At 41.2% G+C, this 23537-nt stretch overlaps 1 protein-coding gene across 1 annotated transcript; it reads left to right on the top strand.

Moving 5' to 3' along the window:
• The first annotated feature begins 2552 nt into the window (after positions 1–2552).
• On the top strand, positions 2553–21499 carry fkbp15b (FKBP prolyl isomerase family member 15b). The gene is made up of 30 exons (XM_084551555.1): positions 2553–2725; positions 6514–6617; positions 6978–7056; positions 7226–7295; positions 7386–7460; positions 8927–9025; positions 9229–9378; positions 9492–9560; positions 9659–9802; positions 9931–10085; positions 10182–10233; positions 10943–11059; positions 11977–12061; positions 12153–12253; positions 12369–12456; positions 12570–12679; positions 12767–12865; positions 12967–13061; positions 13680–13782; positions 14873–14956; positions 15449–15620; positions 15977–16113; positions 16197–16352; positions 16457–16609; positions 17594–17686; positions 17809–17922; positions 18431–18538; positions 18948–19684; positions 20660–20768; positions 20944–21499. Exons 1-30 carry the CDS (start codon positions 2676–2678, stop codon positions 21022–21024), a joined length of 3789 nt encoding a protein of 1262 aa, XP_084407681.1. The 5' UTR covers positions 2553–2675; the 3' UTR covers positions 21025–21499.
• Positions 21500–23537: the final 2038 nt, after the last annotated feature.

Consider the following 23537-nt stretch of genomic DNA (forward strand, 5'->3'; position numbering starts at 1 on the left):
CATTAACTGACTCTCAGAAAATGAAATGGAAGACATTTAAATTGATTTCATTTTCATATTTTATAGGTTTTTGGCTGAGTGAAAGTAATTCTAACTTGGTTTCCATGGCATAATAATCTCCATTTTGTATTATCTTTGTAACATTGTATACACTTAGTAATTGTCATTTAGTTGCATCCTTGCAGTTTTCCTGTAATGGACTATTGATTTTCAGTGTCTTAGTTATCTCTCAGAACAACACGAAAGCTGAACATGAAATTTAGTTCTTAATACCAGTAAATGGCATTGTTGATATTAATATATTAGCAAATATTTGCTTGTGTAAGCACTTGGTCCATAGAAACATTTAACATGGGTACATTTTTGAAAGAAGAGTAGAGAAATTAAAATACACCTAGTAGTTTACGTAGAAATAACACAACCAGTCTCCAACAACAATGCTGAAAATGGGTACTTTTGTTCCAGCAGGTCTGCCAGTTCAGTTCCCCGCTGTCAGTGTCTTTTTACACAAGAAGCCATAGCAAAATCTAATCATCTTGAACGGCAGCCATTTTGTTGAAAACAGTATCAACTCAACGACACTCACATGAGGTGTATGACTGTGGCTGTTACTCGCCTGCCCATCACCGCATAAAGCCCACCCAAACAATTTGACTGGCCCAGCAGATCTTAGCTGGGGCATGCTCAATTCCCAACGGAGAGACTCCAGGCTACCACACAACAGCATGACAAGTTAAGCAAATGTCAGTCATTGTAACTGATTTTGGAACCTTTATTTATTTATGTATTTATTTATTTTCAGAAATGTATTTTTTACGTGGTAGCACTGGGTCACTGTAAAGTTACCAGCTCCAGTGTTGTTATAGGGATCTATAGCCTATCCACATGTCCACATCTTTTTCCTTAAAAGCAGTTCACCTGGTTAAACCATGTCAAAATCTCTGAAGTTGAGAACTGAAGCGAAAGATGAAGCCGTTCCTCTAATGAACACTTCAGTGTGGCTCTAAAAGCAACCTCCATCTTAAAATAAACAACTTTACAGCAGAAATAATCCAACGAAGAAATAAAGATGATATGGAATGCAAAAAGAACAAAAGGCCAAGGCACACAAAAGACGACCAGGGGATAGCACAGAAGCACAGACAAACTGACAAAAGACAAAGGCTGGACTAAATATACACATGCAGAACTAACTGGTAAAAAAGACAGGTGAAACTAAAGAGTGGAGAAACATGCAGACATAAGACACCACGCGAGACAGGTGAGTGGAATCACTCAGGTGGGGAAAGATCCAGACATGAAGTAAAACTGACTTAAATGCAAGAAAAAATGATTACAAAATAAAACAGGAAACCAAACTGGATGACAAAAGGTACCAAAGTCAACCTCACGATAGACTATAAGGTTACAAACTTAGTACTATGACACCTAAAGTCACTATATGCCCAACTTCAAACTGCAGCAAGTTAGACAGAGTCAGGCCCTGGAGAGGTTGTGATTGCTTAAAGAAAAATCAGTGGAAAAATCACCAATTTTGTGAAAATCTGAAGAATTCACAGATATAAAAATGAATAAGAGGTCCCCATGCACTGTGGGGCTTTCAGAAAAGAATTAATTGTTGCTAAAATCACAAGTTAAGTTATGACAGCTGCAGGAAAGCAGAATACTGTTCCCTTCACATTAGACTGTGCCGGGTGTGTGTGTTGCCAGGATTGACGCAGTGTTATGACATGATCAAAATGCTGTTTGGAGTTTGGCCAAACAATACAGCTCTTTTAATGAACTTGGCAAAGAAGTCGGGTGTGAGTCTTAGATGGAATTAACGCAGACTGTAGGTTATGTGGTTGCGTTAATGTAAATTAAATGAGATCTATTTTTTGCCACAATGATAACAATGATGACAGACTAGTCAATGTATCAAGCATTAACTATTATAACTTGAATACTGTTGTGGTTTTGTGTTAAAATGGGCCTATAGCTGCACATGTCAAGTAACATGTCAACAAGTGAATAAAGAAACAAGGCTCTTTTTCAAAGGATGCATAAATGTAACTATGAATAAAGAATTTTCACCATAAAATAGAAAATGAATACAGGCAGGAGACTTGATACTCAACTGATTCTTATTACAACTCCAGGACAGTATGTGAGTGAGTACTTTAAGTAAGTTGCACCTTTTTTTTTTATTAACCTGATTTAAGCGGTTCAATCAGATTGAAATCATTTAATTTAGATTATAGGTCTATTTTTTATTTTATTTTTCTCAGTTATACATTTACACTTATTTTTATAATAAAGATTAAAACATGTCAACAAGGGAATTCCTTTTTTGTCAAAGGTTCGAGAGAGTCAAAGTTATGAATAAAGAATTTAAAAAAATAAAACTTTTATCCACTTTCTTTTCCTAACTATCTTGTAAGGTCAAAAGTCAGGGTTGTCTAAAGGGCAGCAGCCCAGCTCAGAATCAAACCTGTCAGGGAATGTAAAATCCTCTGATAGTCTTTGTCGCCCTCCAGTGGTCACGTCTTCTAATTGAAACTTGATCAGGTGGAAAGTCAGCTGATTCCACCACAAACAGGAAGAGGAAGTCACAAAGTAGTAATGTAAAACCAGAAGTCTTTTCTGGGGTTGTTTTATTTTATAAGAGAAGGCTTCAGACTTAAAATAAATTAATAATGTTCGCCGCTGACGATGAAGACGGGGATTTCTTGTCTCCCTCGGGAGGGTGAGTGTTTTATTATTATTATTATTATTTTAATTTAAAAGCTGATGCTACTTAGCCTGCGAGCTAACTAGCTTAGCAGCCTTACCCCGGTTAACTGTTATCTTGCATGGACCAGATTATTTAAATCTGGCATTTTATTGACACCTTGTTTGTGCGTAACGCCTTTATAAAATATCTCCACGCAGATGTTAGTGTTTTAAGCATTTTTTCACTGAAATTAGTTGTGCCTGTGATTATTATTGTCAGTGTAATCCTAATAAAAGCACTGCTATGAGTCATGGAAAATTAGTTGAGAGCTGAGAGTATATCTCCAGAAGATGGAGTAAATGGTAAAGTTAGTATCTACGAACCCTTTTCCATTTCTAGATTATACAGCTAATAAACGTCTGGTCGAGCAGCTTATTTCAAAGACAGCCACGCTGCTTCTCTGCTCTGGTCTGATGAGTTATCACGTGCTTCCCCTGACTTCCGTTGTTTTTATGGATGAAGCTTCTCAGACTGTCTGCAGGCATTTGTGTTTAAGCAGGCATTACTTTTATTTATTTGTAATTTACTGTTTATCTGGTTATCATGGCACCTGTCAGTGGTGGGATATATGAGGGAGAAGTGAACATTTGGTCCTCAACTTGATGAAGCATGAAAAATGGGCAAGTGGAAGGATCTGAACAACTTTGACAAGGGCTAAACTTTAATGGCTTAGGAGGCCGAGTCCTTAAGCCTCAGAAACTTCTGTCCTTGTGGAGTGTTCCCGGTCTGTGGTGGTCAAACTTTTTCCAAGGAAGCAAAAGAGGAGAACTGGCAACAGGTTCAAGTGTCATTGATGCACAAGGGGAGCTAGGCTGGTCAGTGTGGTCCAGTCCAATAGACAAGGTGCTGTAGCTCAGGTCGCTGAAAGAGTTAATGCTAGTTCTGATAGAAAGGCAAGCAGTGCGTCACCTTTGTTTGTTTTGTGTGGGGCTGTGCAGCTGCCATGTAGACCCCTGTCCACCACTGAAAGCACCTACAATGGATGCCTGAGTATCAGAACTGGACTGTGCAAAAATGGAAAATAGATGAAGATGGCCTGGTTTGTCAAATTTAATTTTAAATCACGTGGATGGCCGTGTACGTGTGCGTCGCTTACCCGGGGAATACGTGGCAGTATGAATGCAGTGAAGGCAGTGTGATGCTTTGAGAAATGCTTTACTTGGAGACCTTGGGTGCTGCCATTCACGTGGATGGCGCTTTGAAACATACCACGTACCTAAGCATTGTTGCACACCAAATACGCCACTTCATGGAAACGGTATTTCCTGATGGTTGCTTTCAGCAGGATAATGCTCCCTGTCAAAAAGCAAAAAAGGTTCAGGAATACTTTGAGGAGCACAGCGAGTACAAGGTGTTGAGATGACATCTCTGTCCGACTGAGCATCTTTGGGATGTTCTGGATAAGCCACGTCACAACTCGCACGATTTAAAGTATCAGTTGCTAACGTCTTGGTGCCACATACCACAGCACACCTTCAGAGGTCTAGTGGAGTCCATGCCTCGGTGGGTCAGGGCAGTTTTGGCTGCAAAGAGGGGACTTACACAATGTTAAGCAGGCAGTCATAATATTATGGCTGATCAGTGGATGTGTTCAGAGTTTTTCGTGTTGTCATGGAAAGCCACTTATAGGTTGTTGTGATGCTGACATGCCCCAAACTGAGGGCCTTTTGTCAGGAGACTGAGTCACTCACTATTAATAAACCTTGCCAGTCGGTTTAGAGGCATTCACTTATGGCTTTGCCTCATTCTCAGGCCGACAAGAAGTGCGCTGTGCTTTCTAGCACTGCATGGGCATTGTGCGATGGCAGGACTGTGGGATATGCAGCCTGCACAGGGCCTGCTCTGGAGGGAGGAGTGTTATGGTGGCTAATTCCTCTCACATGCTGCTTGTTAGCCCGAGTAAAGGGAAGGTAAGGGCTTCTGCCAGAGGCTGTCTGCTTCTTCTGCTCGCCCAGCACTAAAGACGGAGCAGTTTTGGTCTTCTGCTATGGTGTTGAATCTGCCACGGTGGTGTGGGATACTAGAGATCAGCGTTTCCTCCGGGGAGAAGCGCTGGAACGTACATTAGGAGGATTTTCTACCCATGCAAACAGGCTGCCCCTCCTCTTCTTTGTTCCTTACCGTTGGAGATGAGGGCCTCAAGGCGTTCAACATGTCCATTCTGGGAGACACCAGTGATTACCAGTGGAAGGAGTTCCAGGGGTCAGTACGTGCAGCAAACACTAGTCCGTCAGTTTGTCAGTGTTAAATAATGGCATCTGATCTGAAAAAAGGATCTGATACTTTACTTTGCTTCACGCAAGACTAAGCTGAATATTTTCTGACTGTGGGCAAATAGTTTGAAACCACCACAGAAATAAAGAAGATACTCTGCATGTAGTGGCAATGATCAGTGGTTGCATACTGACTGCCCTTTTGCAAGAGTTGTCTTTTCGTGAAAGCACGGAAATACGCAAACAACAATTATTGCATAACCTGAAAACGATTAGAGTGGTGCCTATTAAAAGTCTTCACTCAAGCTCCAGGTCCTGCTTGTTTTTTTCTTCGGCGGGTGGCTCAGTTGACACGGAGAGAGTCGGGTAGCTTTGTGATGCTTTGTAACCCAAATTAATTAAAGATAAGATGTTGTTCCAGCGCTGTGGAAAAGCTAGTAACTGTTTCCACAGCCAGTCATTTTCCTTCCCTGACATTCCTCAGTGAATGGACTTTTTCTCATGGAGCTAGATACAGTAGCCATTTGCGGAAGATTTTGAGATGCTGTGTGTTGGTGAAGAATCTCAGCCGTCCACGTCAGGGTATGTACCAAAACAAAGCTAAAACAAAGGTAGCTTGTTTGACTTTTCTTGAAGACGTTCATCCACTTTGCCTCTTCAGTTGTAAAGGACTGGTTGGAAGTTAAGGTTTTTATTGGGAACATTTTTGGTGGTGCCTAATGGTGTCTGTGATGACCAGACACTCACCGGTAAAATTCCTCCAATTACAGGAGAGTGTCTGGTGGTTACAGACCATGGTCATGTGATATTAAGTTGGGCAAAATCCACGGACGTTCCTAAAAATAAAACTCCCCACCAACCATTGAGAACCAAGGAAGCTTCTTTAAGGAGTGGTGAAACATCCTCACAAAACCCTACAAATCCAGTTGCCGTTGTTTCAGTTTTGTTTTTCGGCTAGAGAGGGGTTTTCCAATTTTACATAGATCGATTCCTTTATGACAAATCTGTGTTCTCTATGAGATGCTGTTGGATGCTCCTGTAACAATAAATAAATTAGTAAAGATTTTGGAGTTGTCCATGCTTTATCAGCTATGGAAGACTGTGAGATGATAAAATAACTGGACTTTAAGTTACAACTTTATTTGATCAAATAATTGGTTATTAAAACTAAGGAGCAAACATAAATGATTCCAAAAACAAACAATCTATTGATAAGATAACTCAGATAAAACTTTCTTAATTCGTTTTGTGCAGATAGAATGTAAATAATGTAGGTCATTGAGTGACTTATAAATCTTAGTTGGGATTAAAGTGGCAAGAGGGATCAGTTGAAGTGTGGAGAGCAGCTACAGTAACTCACACAAATCCCCCAAATGAAGATGAAAGACTCGTATGAGCAGCTTTCCCCCTCGTGAGTGGGGATGACTGTCCAGTCAGTGCAGCATAAGATCCCACGTCTCACAGTATGACTGAGGCTGGGATATTTTTCAGCCGTGTATTTCATGACAATTGTAGCCATATTTACAGGAGGTTTTTGTTCTTTTGCAGGGCCAAGTTGGCGTCCCTGTTTGGACTAGAAAAGGATGCCAGTCAAGGGAACGAGACGTTCCAGTACACAGCCCCGAAACAGCCTAAAAAAAGCTCCGGTTCAGGTAAGATGGTCTGGATGGAGAGATCAGGGACAGCTGTGATGTGAGACTGATTTAGCATTTCTCAATCTGGGTTCTTGTCTGTACTTATGTTCTTGTGGACTTGTGAAACGTCATCACTTGCTGCCCAAGTACCCTTCCAGTTCAGTCCACATGACGCATCACAAAGTAACTTGTGTGGTCTTGGTTATCCAGGTATCCCAGAATGCATTGTGTGGGCGTCATCAAGTATGTTCCAATTACAGCTTGAGTGTAGTCCTGTAGTTCAGAGTTGAACTCAAATCCGAACTACCAAGTGTGCAAGTCCAAGTTTTACCTACTTGGTATTGCTAAACTCCCATTGTATCTTTTGTCCATTTACAGCACCAGCCAATCAGAAAGCAGCTCCTTCACCTGGAGCTCCTGCAGTGTTATTTGCCGCAGCAATCCAAGCCTTCAGATAGTGAGTTTAATACCATTGTCTTTTTGTATTTAAAACACTGAACATTTTTCCTGCAGAAAAAGTTTCTTTACAACTAGATTAAAAACATAATGTGCTGTATTATTTAAGTCACGATGCCCTAAATCATCTTATACTGAGTCCAGTGAAAAGCTTTTCTGCCCTTTTGCAGTATTAACGGACAATACACCAAGCAAGGGAAGCTGGGAGCAGCCGTACTGGGCAGCCACGCAACAAAAGAGGTTGGAGCTCTGCTAATTAGTCACTTGTTTGAGATTATTGGTGTGACTTTTGCTTTTTTTGTGAATAACGCACTGCCTTCTTTTCTGCAGTACAAGCTGCTCCTGTACTTGAGCCAACAGAAGCAAGTTACCACAGCCAAGATTCACGTGGGCTTTGATTTCACGGTGAGTGGACTCATGAAGGAGTCAAGAGAATTAGTATCGCACTTGACACAGAGAGCTCTGACATATGTTTGAAATTTGCAGATATTTATCAGAATAATGTTAGTAACACTCTACTGTAAAAAAAATAAAAAAAGTCACAAAATAAAAGCTTACATAGAGTTTGTAACTATTTTAGACTTATAGGCGGTTTAGACTTCCACGTTATGTTGACACAGAAGCTGCGGCGACAACGCAGACCCCTACGCAGATCCTAGCGCCGTAACTGGCGTGCACCTCCCCAGAAATGTAACTACGCGCTGCGGCAACGCATAGCGCAAGACCAGTAGTATTTTAAAAAAAATTGTTCCACTGAGCGGTGTTAGCCCACCCCTTTTGGGCAATTTCAATATGGCTTCAATTTGCCCAGACTGCTGCTGCTCCCCCTCGCCAAAGGTGGACCACGTTGGATAGTTAGCAACACGGATGCAGCGTATTTTTGAAGCTTGCAATACCTCTGAGGTTTATCTGGAGAATATAATCAGTATTTGTCATTATTTTGACTTTGACTTGTTTTAGATTGTTGGAATCATTTTGCGTGATGTATGCTTTGGCCAAATTTATGTATCATCTTCTTCCTCCTGCTTCTCTCTTCTCCTTCCTCTCCCACCGGGCCGGTCTCAAGCTAATGGATCTCAAGGTTTCTTCCTGTTAAAAGGGAGTTTTTCATCGCCACTGCCGCCTCAGTTCTTGCTCTAGAGGTTTCAGGCCCTGGGTTTTGTAAAGTGTCTTGAGACCATTTGCATTAGAGGCATATAAATAAAATAACATTGAATTGAATTTGCATAAAGCAAACTAATGCACCTAAAATAAAGTGTGATGGACCGAATCAGACGATTGTAGGAGTCTGTTAATATTTAATTCACACTAAAGTAGTTGTCTTTACATCCAAAGCTGCTGAACTGATAAATGGTTACATCTAGTGGTTACTGGTGGTATCTCTACCAGAGTTAAACAACCAAATCTAACTGTTCAATGCATTTATTCGTTGCTGTTTGTGAACACGATCAAATTTTGGCCCTCCTCCCTGGTTCAGTGAGAGAAATGGGGCAAAGGTGGTCAAGCAAACTAAACAGTAAATTAAGAAAGGGAGCAGCTTTAGTGAGAATTCTGATTGTTTCACGTCAGTTCACGTTCATGCATTCCTGGATTTGATGTGAATGCAGCTGAAGCTCTCGTTTCATCTTGGGGTTTCATGACTCGCTGCTCTGTCTGTGTGTGTGTGTTGCCCCAAACGTCTGAAAAAAATGGACACATCTGTACAAATATAATTTTCTATTTGAGTGTTTTGGCTTTAATTTAAATTTAAATTTCAGCAGTGTTTCTACCAAAACACTTTCAGAGTTTTAAATTTGGTCTGAAATCTTGGTTTGCACATTTTGTCTCTTTTTTTATATGGCTACTTGTTCTTTATCTTCCTCAATCTGTAGGTTCAGCCAAACAATTACTGCACTTTTTATGATGACCAGAGGCAGAACTGGTCCCTGATGTTCGATTCAGAAAAAAACGCATCTGACTTCTGCAAAGAGGTGAGTGACCCGGTAGACCCACACCTGAGACTGTGATCTTAGCTGGACAACGCAATGAGCGACTAATCAAACAAACACTGTGTTCACAGAACAAGGTCCACAAGTAGGCCTCTCTGACCTACATAAGACACAAGCTTTTACTAAACCGAATTACCAAATGAATGTTGTTATTATTAAAAGGACTCATTTTCTTGTGTTGTCAGGTATGTTTGGCGAAAGCAAACAGTGCGTCTTCTTTAGATGCTGTAGTGGTTCAGGACCTGAATCTTGGTGAGGGCCAAGCGGTGGAAAATGGAGACTCTCTGGAGGTGGTGTACACAGGCTGGCTCCTGCAGAACCACACCATTGGACAGGTCACACCCCACGCCGCCCTTATTATAACGCATCTCTGCCTTGAATCTCCAGTTCTTGTGTGTTTTGTGGACATGACGGCACACAATTCATTGATTGTTCAATGTGGTTCCAGATGTTTGACTCTAACCAGAATAAAGACAAGTTGCTACGACTAAAACTTGGATCTGGGAAGGTCATCAAAGTGAGTCAAACAAAAAAGCTCCTCATGTTCACCACCATCATATTGCTATCATGTTATTACCTTACCATCCTTCACCCTGTACTTCTCTGTGTGAGCAGGGCTGGGAGGAAGGGATGCTTGGAATCAAGAAGGCAGGCCGTCGTCTCATTGTCATACCGCCCAGCCTAGCTTATGGATCCAAAGGAGTCCCAAATCGAGTCCCGCCTAACAGCACTCTTATCTTTGAAGCAGAGCTAAATCGGGTAAGTTCCCACTGAATAGTTTTCCAGCGTCTCTCCCTGCCTTTGAATGCAACTTCTGACACAAACGGTTGTTTTTAAATGTGTCTGAAGTGTGAAGAGAAGCTTATTGTGCTTGTTCTGTGCTTTAGGTGAAGTTTTCTAAGGACAGTGGCTCTGACAGGGCCAGTGCCAGCTCCAGAGACTCTGCTGCTCCCTCCCCTGCACCCTCCCCAGCTCCCTCCGTGGATCATCTGGTCCCAGAGTCCTCAGTAGAGGCAACTGCCTCAGGTCCAGGCAGACCAGGGTGAGATTTAAGGTTGAGCAAAAGGTTAATACCATTGTTATTGACTTTGTTTTTCATTTAAGTTGAATTGACCCTTTCTTTTCTTTTTTTGTCCAGGCCAGAGCCACCTCTTCGTGCAAAGTCAAACTCTCTGAGTGAACAGCTTGCGGTAAGCACCCACACTGCTTTTTTATGCCTATGCGGTGGGGACACACATGCCTTGGGTAATAATCATTATTGCTGGCCAGCCCGACTTCCCCTGCCCCCACACATTTTTTTTGTTGCATTGGAAAGTTGATCTGGAGTCTCTCTGTTGGGAATCCTCCAGCAAAGATTTGCTAGGTCATTCAAATCCTTTGGTGGGCTTTATGTGGTGATGGAGCAATCATACATGTTCTGTGTCTCTACTTGGTGTGGAGTTGAATTTGTTATCAACAAAATGGATCTGATTGGTTGTAGGACTATACAATGGTTTGTTACTAGATTCAAACTGATAGGAATTTGAGTCTGGCAAGGCCAAATAAAAGAAACATTTTAGTGTTTAATTCAATCTAAATTAAGCACAACAGCACCACAAACTATGTACGTCATCCAAAATGAGCATACTACAGAATGACCACCTTTCTGATGTCATGAAGTGGGATTTAGTGCAGGACTCTTATATTAGAACGCATTGAAGTACCTAATGAACTGCCTAGTGAGTGTATTATGAGTCTGGATAGATATATATGAAAACCTTTGACTGGTTGGTGGAGACATGCAGCCTCCAGATAGTATTTCTACTTTCCATGTGAATGAGGCAGTGTTACATTTTCAGTTGCATTCAATTAATTTAGAGCTGTGTTGATGGAAATGTTTTTTTTTTTTCCAAACTTCAGAATCCAGATGCCACTAAAGCCAAGCTGATTTCTCGCATGGCAAGGATGGGCCAGCCCATGTTGCCCTTCATGGCAGGAGCAGCCAGCCAGCCTGAATCTAGTGACTCCGAGCTTGAGGTCAGTATCTTGTGACAGTTTGTTTTTTTTCTTCGCCATTGTCAGCACTGAAGATCTTAACAGTACTGTCTTTGTATTCTAAGCCTGACCCCACACATGCTGTCCTACTGCCAGAAATACTCATCAAATGTGGATTAATCCACTGCTGAAAATGATCCCCAACAAATGCTCTACTTCCTTCTATTATAGTGGCATTTGTTTAAATTACAGTGACCAGCCAAACGTGATTCTTTATGTATGCGTTTTCCCCTGAAATCTAATAATACTGTGACTAAAACGGTTGTAACATTGTGACATTTGTTCATACAGTAGAGTTGGCCTTGAGATGTTTAGGTTCTGTGGCATTAGTGTTTTCTGACCTGTCATTATGAGTCTGTTTTTGCCTCTTTAATTAGTGCTTTGATTAAAAGGAGTTTCTGTAATATTTCTCTGTAATGTTTCTTGTACTTTTTGATTGTGGGATGTGTTTTTGTTTTACCAGATGAATTGACATACACACAAATTATATTATTCTGTTATTATACAGCAATTTGTGTAAGTAGTGTAAATAAAATTGCAAAGAACAGACAGTTTCTAACAACTTTTGTTACAAATACTGGTTATACCCTGGATACAGATATTTAGAACATAAAAAGAAATGTTTAGTTTATTTAGGTCAAATATCAGTTAAGTAACACTTATTACCAGTTATTTATCACTTTGAATTTTTAAATCTGTCTCTTTATTTTAGCTGTAAGAATATATAGAAATGTGGTCTCTTTACATGTCAAAGTGTATGTACAGGTACATGTGGAAAACTTAAATTATCAAGGAAAAATTAGTAAGCTGAAAAGGTTTTGAATTGCATTTTTGGAATTGCAATACAGATAATTTCTGGTGTCATTAGTGAGTTTATGTTTCTTTGCATTCATCTCCAGGACACCAGTGGCAGTAGAGCAAAGGATCAGCTTGCAGCTCCGTCTCCAGTGCAGATCACTGCCGCTGCTCCAGCTTCTGTACATGGCAAGCTTCTTCCTCATTCTCATAAATGCATTCCTCCTGCAGCTCGAGCTCAGGATTGCCTTTTAAATTGCATTGTGTTTTTTTCCTGCAGTCCACTCTCACCCTCATGCTGCTCCATCCTCTGCCTTACTTCCTGTTATGACCGCTGTTGCCCCACAGCCTGGGATGCCAGGCAGCAGCCATGCCTTCCAGGTGAGGTTTCCCATATGTTCTACTAACTTATCATCATAAATACATAATAGACAACAAAAAACGAATCTAATCTGATAAATGTGTGGTAATATCAGAGCATTGTGTTGTTTTATAGCCTTATTCCTACGGGCAGACCTCTGCAGCACCATCTCAGCTGCAGCCTGTTGGCCAGGTCTACCCTGCACAAACTGTCCCATACATGGGTAAGACCATTTAATCTTTCATTCTGCAAAAGCAGCAGCCTTGGTAGTTATTGATATCACATTAATTGATTTAAGTGTGCATTCCCTTACTGTGACTGTTTTGTTTACTCCAGGTTCCGGTGATGTTACTTCCTTTTTAATGACTGAGGCCCGGCAACACAACACAGAGATTCGGTTAGCTGTTGGAAAAGTAGCAGATAAAGTAGATCAGCTGGCCTCCAAGGTATAACGTCTGTGTACAACAGTGTGTTAATCAGCAGTTTGTACAAACAACAGATACACATTATTTTTGTCTCTTTCATTATAACAGGTCGATGACCTTCAAAGACAGGGAAGCATGTCTGTGGGCGTGTCTGGTATGTCGATGGAAACTTCCATGATCGTGCACAATATCCAAAGAATTGTACAGGTATATATCTAAAGAGTCTACACTTTTTCGTCTGCTCTTTTTATAGAGCACGCAAATGTGTGTATTGGAAATCAAACACTGTGAAAATTTTTTGTTATTAGGAAAACGAGTGTTTGAAGAAAGAAGTCTTTGAGAAAAGCTCTCGCATTGAGGAACAAAATCGCAAGATCGGGGATCTCATCAACCAGAACCAGAGGTGGGTCAGAAGATGTCAGGTTGGCTCAACAAGGACTGCTAAGTCCTCATGGTGGAGCTAGGGGAATTTGTGTTGTTGTGTCAGCATAAAGTAATATAACAAAACAAGTCCTGACTGGATCCTTCTTAATTAAAAAGATCTCCTGAAAAGGCAACAGCACCGTAGATAAAGTCTGTTCATTAGTAATGAGAGCCTTTTAAAATATTCTGCCCTTGTAGCTGTAAACTAACTAAATAATAAGTTGAGTACACTGTGTTTAATTCTGTCAAAAAAAAAAAAACGTGGAAACATAGGATCTATGTAATGACGTGTAAGAACCCGTATGGAGTTAAGTTTTGTATTGCCTAAATAATGAAGTCTTCATTTACCTTTTTTTCTGTCACTGCATCAAACAGCATAGCGACGAAATCACTGCGTGTATGAAAGTTTTCTGTGTTTGAGCTCTGATCTGAGGATTTTTGCAGGTTTCAGTGTGATTTAAATGAGCAGTCACATTTAAAAGTGTCTGGTTAGTCCTGTTTAGTTTGATTTAAATATTTAATCATTATGAATTACAGGGCAGGTTTAAATATGTTTTAGGAGGATGTATAGTAATGTGTTGGTGCGGTGGTTTGCCAGGTACATGGAGCAGAGTCATCTTCTTCTGGAGCAGAGGAACGACTCCCTCAAATCATCCAGTGAACACAACCAGACCAGGTTACTGCAGGCTGAGCAGGACAAGGTGAGTGTTTCACCTTATTGCTGGAAGAAGGAACACCTTAGTGTGTAGACCGATTATTTTTATTGTACCAGCTTGTCAATTGTTGTCAGAAGATTCTAGTTTGAGTTGGACCCAAATTATCACCAAAACATTGAGATTTTTTCCCGTGATTTGCCACTTTTTGACTTTTGTGGGTTCAGCAGGTAGATGGAAGGTGAAGGTAGGTGTGGATCTTTACTATGAAGACTTAATATGAAATCTAGAGATTGTGAGAATTCAGCCATGTCTGATTGTAACTTTCAGGGTGTCTAGCATTTTCTAAGATTCTTCTTGTGCAAGATACTACATCTATTCTATATTGTTTTATACTGAATATATAAAGGTCATGAATGTCAAAACTAAGTAAATGATTTCATTTTTGGGCAGCATTTATGCCTCTGATGATACAGACAATAAATATTGGGGTAGAAGGTCCACAGTCCTGCAATTATTCTTTTACATGTTAAAGTAATTGGGTCTGTTTTTTCATTACTTGGTGAAAACTGTGAATCTATCAGTTTGGTGATTAATAATTACATTCACAAACTATAGAACCAAAAAATAACTTAAGAAAAAACTTCAAGAAAATCAAGTTAAACCAAAGATCGATATTAGGCTCACTGCTATTCACACTGTGTATTAACCTTTCAGCCACAATATTAAAACCACTACAAGGTGATATGACATAGGTCATCTTGAAACAGTGCATGTTCCTGGGAGATCTTTGGTCCTGGCATTCATCTGGATGTATTTTGTCATGTACCACCCACCAGCTACCAAACAAAGCTAACTACTCATAAGAAGCTGACATTTCAGAGGTACATGGTTTCATATATCCAGATTGGCGAAATGCAAAACTAACTGAAGAGTATTAATGCTTTTTTTTCTATCAAATTCTGTTGCATTAGTAACTAAAGGGTACCATTTTTGTAATCATACACAGTCTGATTGCACATTAGGATTTTCAGTTGCGTTAACCGTCATACACATCTCAGTGGTGATAGCGTTGGTACTCATTGAATCATTTACTGTTTGCTGATGCAGCACTGTGCCCTCCACCTGGTTATTTGTGCTGCTTTGCTGCTCTGAGGAAAATCTAGTATTTACTGCTCTCTCTTCTCAGCATGCTCTGCCTCTGGACCTGGGCTCCGGCCAGGTGAGCCCGCTTTCTCTGTGTACTGCCATCAGATTGGGATCAACTAGTATCTGCAAAATAAATAAAAAAAAAGTGCACAGAATTTAAAGTTTGCACTTAGGCATTTTCTGCCTAAAATAATTTTGTAATGATGTTCAGTAAGTGAAAGCACGATCCAGCTGGAACTGAATTTGGTTTGCAGAAAGAATCACAGGAAAATACTTTTTGATCCCGATCTAACTGCTGCCCCTGAATCATCCTCTTCACATGATTCTTCATTTGCATTTTAACTAACTATTTTCCTCTTTTTTTTTTTCTCTTCTGCCTGCTTTTCCATCACTCACGATTTCTCTCCCACAGGGACACGTCGCTCACACCACTAGCATCAGTAGCCACCCATCCAGGCTTGTTACCATGCGTTTCACTGTCTTTGAGTTGCCCTGAGTTTTACTTTGCTGCAGACAGTCACTGGTACATCTCATGCTCTCACCCCTTCCACTGCATCTCTGTCAGGTCCGATTGACTGAGGACCTGTCTTCGTCCACGGCGCGTGTGGCTCAGCTGCAGCTAGAAGCTTCAACTCACCAGCAGAAGGCCGTGGAGCTGCAGAATAAACTGAGCTCAGCGCTGCAAGACAGTGAGAATCACTGCCAACGCATCGCTGCTGTGGAGACACAGCTGGAAGGTTTGTGTTGAAGTCTTTACAGGCTTAGAAAATATATTACCTCAGGTTGTTGCGCTCAGTTGCTGGATAACAAGGCGAATATAATCATAATTAATGATTATTCTAAATTGTCCAATTACATTTGAGCCAATTAGATTTAAGTCTCATTAAATAGCGACTAAGTATAAAATGGATGCATTTGAGTATGATTCTGATGCAGATGTGAACAACCCGACATTTTAACAGGTGTGGGCTTAAAACTGTATTACTTTATTGTTATTTCCAGATAATTCAGTATTAAAATTAACAAAGGAGGAGGCTGAGAGCAAGTTAAAGTCAAAGAGGTGGTGTTAAAGCTCAGTATTTATGTTTTCCAGAGCTGAAGGAGGAAGCAGAGAAGGCCCAGACTCAGTACCGCTCGGAGAAGCAAAAACGCAAAGAGATGGAGCTGAAAGTCAGCACGATGGAAGAGGAGCTGCAGGACCTGAAGACTGATAAAGAAAACCTAGAACGAGTGAGTGTGCTTCATGTTTTAGTCTTTATGGGCCATGCAAACAAATATAATATGATAAACAACTGTTTATCCTTCATGTTTAGGCACTGTTAGAGAGGAAGAAGAAATGGCAGGCAGAGCGGCAGCGTAGGGACGAGGAGGTGGAGGAGCTCCGCAAGAGCAGCCAGCAGGAGTTGGACAATCTCCGAGCTCAACTTCGCAAGGCTAGAACCAGCAATGACAACGCTGCATCTGAACAGGTTACATCCAACAAAGAAAGGGCCAATTGTGGTGGCCAGTGTTTATCTTATGCCTACTGCTTTACAGATTACCACTAACTGCAAGCATCTTGTATGCATTGCAGTTGTCTCAGCTGCAGCTAGAGCTGGAGGAGGAGTGGAAGGCGAAGTCTCAACAGGCGTTGGCTTCGGCTAAAGAGCAGCACAGCAGAGAGCTGCTTGAGCTAACCGAACAGAGAGATGCTCTGCAGGTCAAGCTAACTCAGCTACAGGAAAAGGTAGGCAAACCAGCTCTGGGAAAACCCAAACCAAAAGCAGTCCATGCATCTTTTTAGTAGGTTTGTGTCATGGCTTATTCAAATAGTCATGTTATTTTGGCCACTTCTTATTCATTTTGACAAATTTTTATTTTATTTATAATTTGGAGTTAATAGTTAATTGAAGAGTAATCTTAAGATTGTGCTTTCTTGCAGGTCCAGGTCATATTATAGACTAGAATCCATACCATATATTTCATGCTTGTTCATCAGCTTTAACTGATAATATACCGCCCTAAATATTTAACATTTTTAACGACCATTGCAACAACTGCTGGTGACATGATGGCTCGTGAACAAAACTTGTCAGCTGTTAATATGCGTACTGAAAACTTAAAGGCTCAGACTAGAAGAGACCGAAATAAACAAAGCTTGCCATTTTGATGGGCTAGCTAGTTATCTAGAAAATCAGCAAGCTAGTCAGCTAATCTATTAATTAAGTAACTTAACTAGCTACTTGGCTAAATTAGCCCGTTGTTCAGATTTAGCATTACCGTTAACAGAATGAAAAGACATGTCTTTTGTCAGGTAGAAGAACTAAAACCGCTAGATAATCAACTATTAGCTAGTTAATAGCTATATAAGTTATCTGACCTGTTCACTGAAAGAAACCAGAATTTTTGGGGGGCTAGCTAGTAAGCTGGAAAAAGCTAAACAGCTGCCTAGTCAGGGGTTTTAAGCAAAGTATGTCGTTCTGGTCTGACATCTACAGTAGAAAATGTGTAGTAGTAGAAAACTAAGAAATGTAATGTTTTTATTTGCATTTTGCATCCTTTTAGAAATTAGGTATGTTGAATCAGTTTTTGAAGTTTATCATCAGCAGTCAGAATCTGTGTAATCATTCGTTTTGAAAATTGTTTGAAACACTTTATAAATGTATATAGTGTGATGTAGGTATGGATATTTGATGTGCAATTTTCTCAGTTTGCTTTTCCTCTCTAACAGTTGACAGCTTTGAAGCAGTCGAGAGACTCAGAGGAACAGAGTCTGCAACAACAGCACAGGCAAAGTGAAGAGCTGCAAGCCCTTCAGAAAAAAGTAAGATATGTGGCTAGTTGTCAGTCAACCTGTGACTCCTGATATGAATCCAAACTTATCCTGACCTAATCAAACGTTCACCATCAAATTGTTTCCAATGCCTGTGTATTATTCTCTCTCAGTACAGAGCTCTGGAGCAGCAGGGAGAAGCTGTACGGGAGAAGCTGGAAAGACGAGTGGCTGAACTGGAGAGGAAAGAGGAAGAGCAGGAGAGTACAGGGGATACTGCAGCAGAGGTAAGAACTCTTACACGAACACATGCAAGTGAATCGATTGAATCAGAGCGCAGCACAGTTATTCCCTTCAGTTTTTCATCCTTGTTTACACCTTTGCATCCTTTCGGTCGCTGTAGAAGTCACAGATCATTAAGGTCAGAAATGATCTGCAGTAGCTCAGTATAACCTCCAGATGTCAGTGCAGCTTGACTGAGCCTTCAGTCATCCTTCCCTGCAAGTCTTTTTTACAGCGTTAATGCAGCATACAGGCTATCAAACTCTATATTATAAATAGTTTGATAACTTTGTAATATGTTGAGGGTATATGTTTTTATTCACAACCTATTCAATCTTGTTGAACTAGCTAAATGCAGATCATAGATTACAGCTGATCTTACACTCTTTGCTTGTAGCTCACTGTAATCATTAATACTGTATATGTAAACGTATATTTTGATGATAAATGTCTAAGGCCTGTGTGTGCAGGTAAAATATGTCATTATTTTTTCTTTTCTTTTTGTACTTGCAGGTGAAGCGTGTGATGAACGGAGTGTTTCATTCTCTGCGAGCGGAGTTTGACCTTAGTGAATCTTACAGTGGCCAAGCCGTGCTCGGTGTGATCGTCTCTACCATTAAAGTAAGTGCTTTTTACACAGAAACACAGAAAACAGGGTTCAAGACACATTTTGCTGACTGAAGACAGTAGTCTGCTTGAAATATCACTGCAATCCACTGATCACCTCCTCTTCAAAGGGTTATCAATCATTTTGGTTGGTCCATTTAGAGGATTTCCGTGGAATAAGCAAGAATTCAACTCTGCAGAGTTTCTTTGTTTTAATCTGTGACAAACCGAAGGCATGACAGCATAGCTTTTCATTTTAGCACTCTTGAGCATTGTTTAAAAAGACCGGCAGGGTACCAAACCATGTCTGGGTATAATCCATTATAGGTGAAACTTTATTCACTATAATGGAGATGGTTGACACTCACTGAGTGGCATTTGTTTGCTGACCTCTCTGTAATATTATTTTTGTTTGTTTTACTAGAATGTAACTCTGCAGCTGCTCAGTGGCACTGACAAACCATCCGTGAAACCACCTAAGAAGGAAGAGGAGGAAGAGGAGGAGGAGGAGGAGGAGGAGGAGGAGGACGACGAGGGAAACGAAAGTGAGTCTGTGAAACAAAGGGAGGAGAAACTTCCCCAGAATGTACATGTGAATGGACAAAGAGAAATCAAAGAGGAAGAAAAGGAGGAAGAAAAGGAGGAAGAAAAGGAGGAAGAAAAGGTGGAAGAAAAGGTGGAAGATGAACATGTGGCTCAGGTTCGACAAGTCAGTGAGACTCAGATGGTTCAGGACATAGCAGCAGCAGAGAAGGAGACGGAGACAGTAACTGAGACAGCATGTCTGGCAGAGGCTTCAGAAACCACTGCTCTGCATCCAGTTCCATCCGCTGAGCTCAGTCCACAAGATACAGCAACAACAGAGTCTGAAGTGAAGCAGGAGCACGAACAACATGAACACTCTGAAATCTCAACAGAAGACAAAGACACCAGGTCTGCAGATCTAGATGATGGACCTGATGAGAGTTCACCCCCCAAGGACGGACTTGAGTCTGTGTCTGAAGAAAATGCTGTAGTGGTTAGCAACGTAGACCAAGAGAGTGTGGAAGATAGAGAGCATGTAGAAGAAATAAATGCTGATTCTCAGAGCACTTTTGGACCTCCAGTCAACCCACCTCCTCCACCGGAAGCACCCCAGAACAGCTCGGGAGAAAATGCAAGGTGAGTCTGGCCTTTCGTTTGGTTTTCAAGATGGCTCTTTAAAGGACTATAAGAGCAAGAGCTCTGTAAGAACATGAGGACAAAGATTGGTCAGTGGAAACAAAGGTTCACCTTAACTACAAGGCTAGTGTCTTCCTTGTAGTTAAGCATGACGGAGGCAGCATCAGGTTACGGTGGTGCTTCACAGGAGCTCGGGACGGGAAGACTTGTCAGAACAGAGGGCATAAATATGTCAGACCAAATATACAGAGGTCCCTGAAGAGTGCACAGGCCCCAGACTGGAGTGACAGTTCACATTTCAGCACCACAGTGACCCAAAGTATGCAGCCAAGACCATACTCCAGTCTCTTGAGCATCCTTGAGAAGCCCAACCAAAGCCCAGGCTTGAACTCCACAGAACATCTGTGGAAAGACCTGAAGATGGTAGTTCACACTTACCAGGACTGGATCATATGATCCTTTGGGCCCAGGCCTGCAGAGACATACACCGAAACTGTAAGAGCTGCCAAATGGGCTACTGCAAAGCACTGAATTAAGGCTCTGAATACTGAGATCAGTAAATCAGAGATTTTCTTAAAAATGCCACAAATGGGAAATGTATGCATTTAAAATTAAATCCATACAGTGGGAACAAAGTGAAGGGGTCTGTAGTTATTGCAGTTTAACAGCACTGTCTGTGCTAAATTATGTCAGCATGTGACTTGAAATTCTTGTTGCCAGGGAACGGACCACAAAAAAATAGTTGTAACCTCATAAATGTTAATGTTAGGTTGGTATTGGTAAGAAGTTACATTGAACCAGTCTTGAGAGTCAAGACATTTCTTCTTTTGTGTTTCATCTACTGATTTGTGCATGTGTTTGTGCAAACTAACATCCTGCCTGAACTGTTCTCTGGCTTTATCTTCATCCTTCTTTCTGTCTTCTTCACTGTCATTTTGTCTGCCCCACCCCATTCATTTTGTGCTATTCTCTCAGTCTGACTGGGGGAATTGGTGAGAAAAATGGAGCGGAGCCATTTTTCCAGACCCCAACTCCCGCAAAGCCCCCCGCAGCACCCAGCGAGGAGGACGAGGAGGATGAAATGGTGAGGAATGATCTGTAGAGTTCAGTTGAAGCTCTCAGATTTGATTCAGCTTTCCGCCCTAGCCCTTCCTCCGTCTGTTGTCTCTGTGTTAAGTCAGTCTGACATTTTAGCACTAATTTAAAGACTCCATCACTATAATATTAAGGTGTCTGTTTTTCCTCTCTCATTTGTCCAGAGCTTGAAGGGGCGTCCACCCCCCACCCCGCTGTTTGGTGACGAGGATGATGACGATGATGACCTTGATTGGCTGAATTGACATGGAACCAGAATAATACGAGTCTGCCTTTTTAATTTTCAACACTAAAAAGAAACGTGAGGAGCTTTAACAGCTGTTTCTGCTCGGTGGACCAGTGAAAGAGGCCCAAGCAGCCTCTGCTGTGGCCGGACAGATGGCCCGGCTCTTCATCTCCACCTTGCCCTGTTGACCAGCAGCTGCTGCCACCGCCTCCAAGGACAACAAAGCTTCAATCTCAGGCTGATCTAGGTTGAAATAACAAACTTGTCAAAATCAAATCAGATTCATTTTCATTAATTTAACGTGATCTCTGTTTGTGATGAAGTCAAATCCCAGATTTTTACATGGCCCTGTAGCAGGAATTAGCAGGAATAATGTTGTCAGTGGTGTCAGACTGGATTGTAACACAGTTTTTAGTAATTAGCTTGCAGCTTTAAAAATAGAACTTTTACACTGATTTGCTAACCTGAAATTCATTCGAGGAAATAAATGATTTTATCTCTACTCTTTGTGTTGTGTGTCTTTTTGCTAGTTTGTGTATGCATATACATATGGATGCATACGGTTATGAACATTTAAATGGATGTCAGCCTTTTGATTACATTTATTTGTAAATATTATTGAGACGCTGGCCACTGGAACAAGACATTCATGGATGAGAGATGAGAACAAGTGATGCTGCTAAACAAGCAACCCTAGTGAAACCAAACATCAGTGCTGCTTTAAAGGTTTTGCACCTCTCAGAATTTTCTACAGTTCTGCATAAGAATGACTCAAAACATGAGAAGATTGTCACACAAGTCCTAACAGTCGACAATGAATACTCAACAAGCTCTTCACAATACTAGGAGGGTTTCACCACAAATCCAGCACCCTGAGGTTGTACACAGAGCAGAAGGAATGAGGCCAAAGACAAGTGAGCGACATGAAGTAACAATTTTATATATACACATTTTTTCCCCCTCTTTTTGTTAATTTTCATTGAGATCTCCTTTGACCTTCTGATATGGGTTTGCTGCAAAAAGGGTAAAATCTAGTCAGTTTCCAAACATACAGTACATGCACTCAACTGTACACCTTTCTTTCCCAGAGACCAGCAGGTGGAGCTATACACCCAAGGAACCCTACACAGTTGCCAAGCAACAAGGGTAAACAATGAGCTGGACCAGAGAGCAGAAAGCTGTTAGCCTAAACTGACACGTTTAATGAAGTTAAAGTCAACTGAAAGGTAAGGTAAGATTTGTTGCAGTCACTAGGTTTAGATAAATATCAAACTGGGAAAAGTTGTCATGTCACCTGCTGTCACCTTTTGATTACTTTCAAAAACTTGATGCAAATTTATGGTAATATTTCCTGCATTCATAAATTGTCACCTGGCACTGCAAGAAAAGCATGGGCTTCCTAACAACTTGAACTGAATGTAACTCCTGTTAACAATTAATTCTACTGGAAGTGGAAGATGCTAAATAGATAAATCCATTCCTCCTCTTTCAAACCATTTGTCTTCTCTTACTAAAATGTGGACGTTGATGAGTGTCTAAAGAGTGTCCCTTGTCCTTTTTGCCTGGGTGCTTTGCCTTTAGGTGAACAAGTTTCAGCCTTAGTGTGCACATTGATTGTTTGGATGAGTGGTGAAATGTCTTCAAGAAAAGTCATGAAGGCTTAATTTGATACTTTGTTTCTGGATCATCCCGGGTGGACATCTGTACAATGTGTATTATCTTATGGTGCTCAACCAATTTCACTTTCATCCTGGTCAATGCAGAAAATGCTCACTCCCAGTTAACAAGTACCCAGCTACACAGACTTACGTCTTGTGATTCACCTTACAGGCCACTCATTGTTATTGATTTGTCATCCCTTTGTGGCTGTACAGCAGCTGAAGCATGGGCAGCCTCTCCAGTCCCACTCTGGCTAGAGCTCATTGTCTGTGGCCTCCCTGCTCCCACACCTGCTGCTTGGAGGCTGAGCAGTGTATCCCTAAGACCAAACCTCAAATGGTAAAAGCCCTCACCCAGGGCGGGTCCTCGGCATCAGCCTCTGAAGGTGGGCACAAATCAGGATCCGATAGGTGCTCCTTGTAACACTTTTGCCGTGTTATTGTTTTCCTATAAGTTGCTCATACGTTCTGTTTTATCAGAGGATAACTTTCCAGCCATCACTGCAGTTAATGCACTGGAGTGGCTTGATGCTGGGTCGCACACTGGGTCCTCTTCTCACAGGAGTGGCGATAATTTCTCAGACATCGGCTGGATGGATTTACCAATGGGAGAATGGAGACAGTATGATGCTTTATTTTTTTCTTTATCATTTGCAAACGATGAATCAGATGAATGAATCAAACTGTCTGTTTATCACTGCAGAGAAGATGTCAGTGTTCCCAATTACAGCTCGGACTTGTCGGATCACCTGGAGGCCCACAGAGAAAACGATACACCCAAGGTTGGTTGTGTGAGAGGGTATCACCCAGTATGTAGCACCGTTATAGTTAAAGCGTGTTTACCTTATGACAGGATTACATTTCTACAACATCA

This window comes from Chelon labrosus (genome assembly GCF_963514085.1).
Source record: "Chelon labrosus genome assembly, chromosome: 9".
Classification (NCBI taxonomy): Eukaryota; Metazoa; Chordata; class Actinopteri; order Mugiliformes; family Mugilidae; genus Chelon; species Chelon labrosus.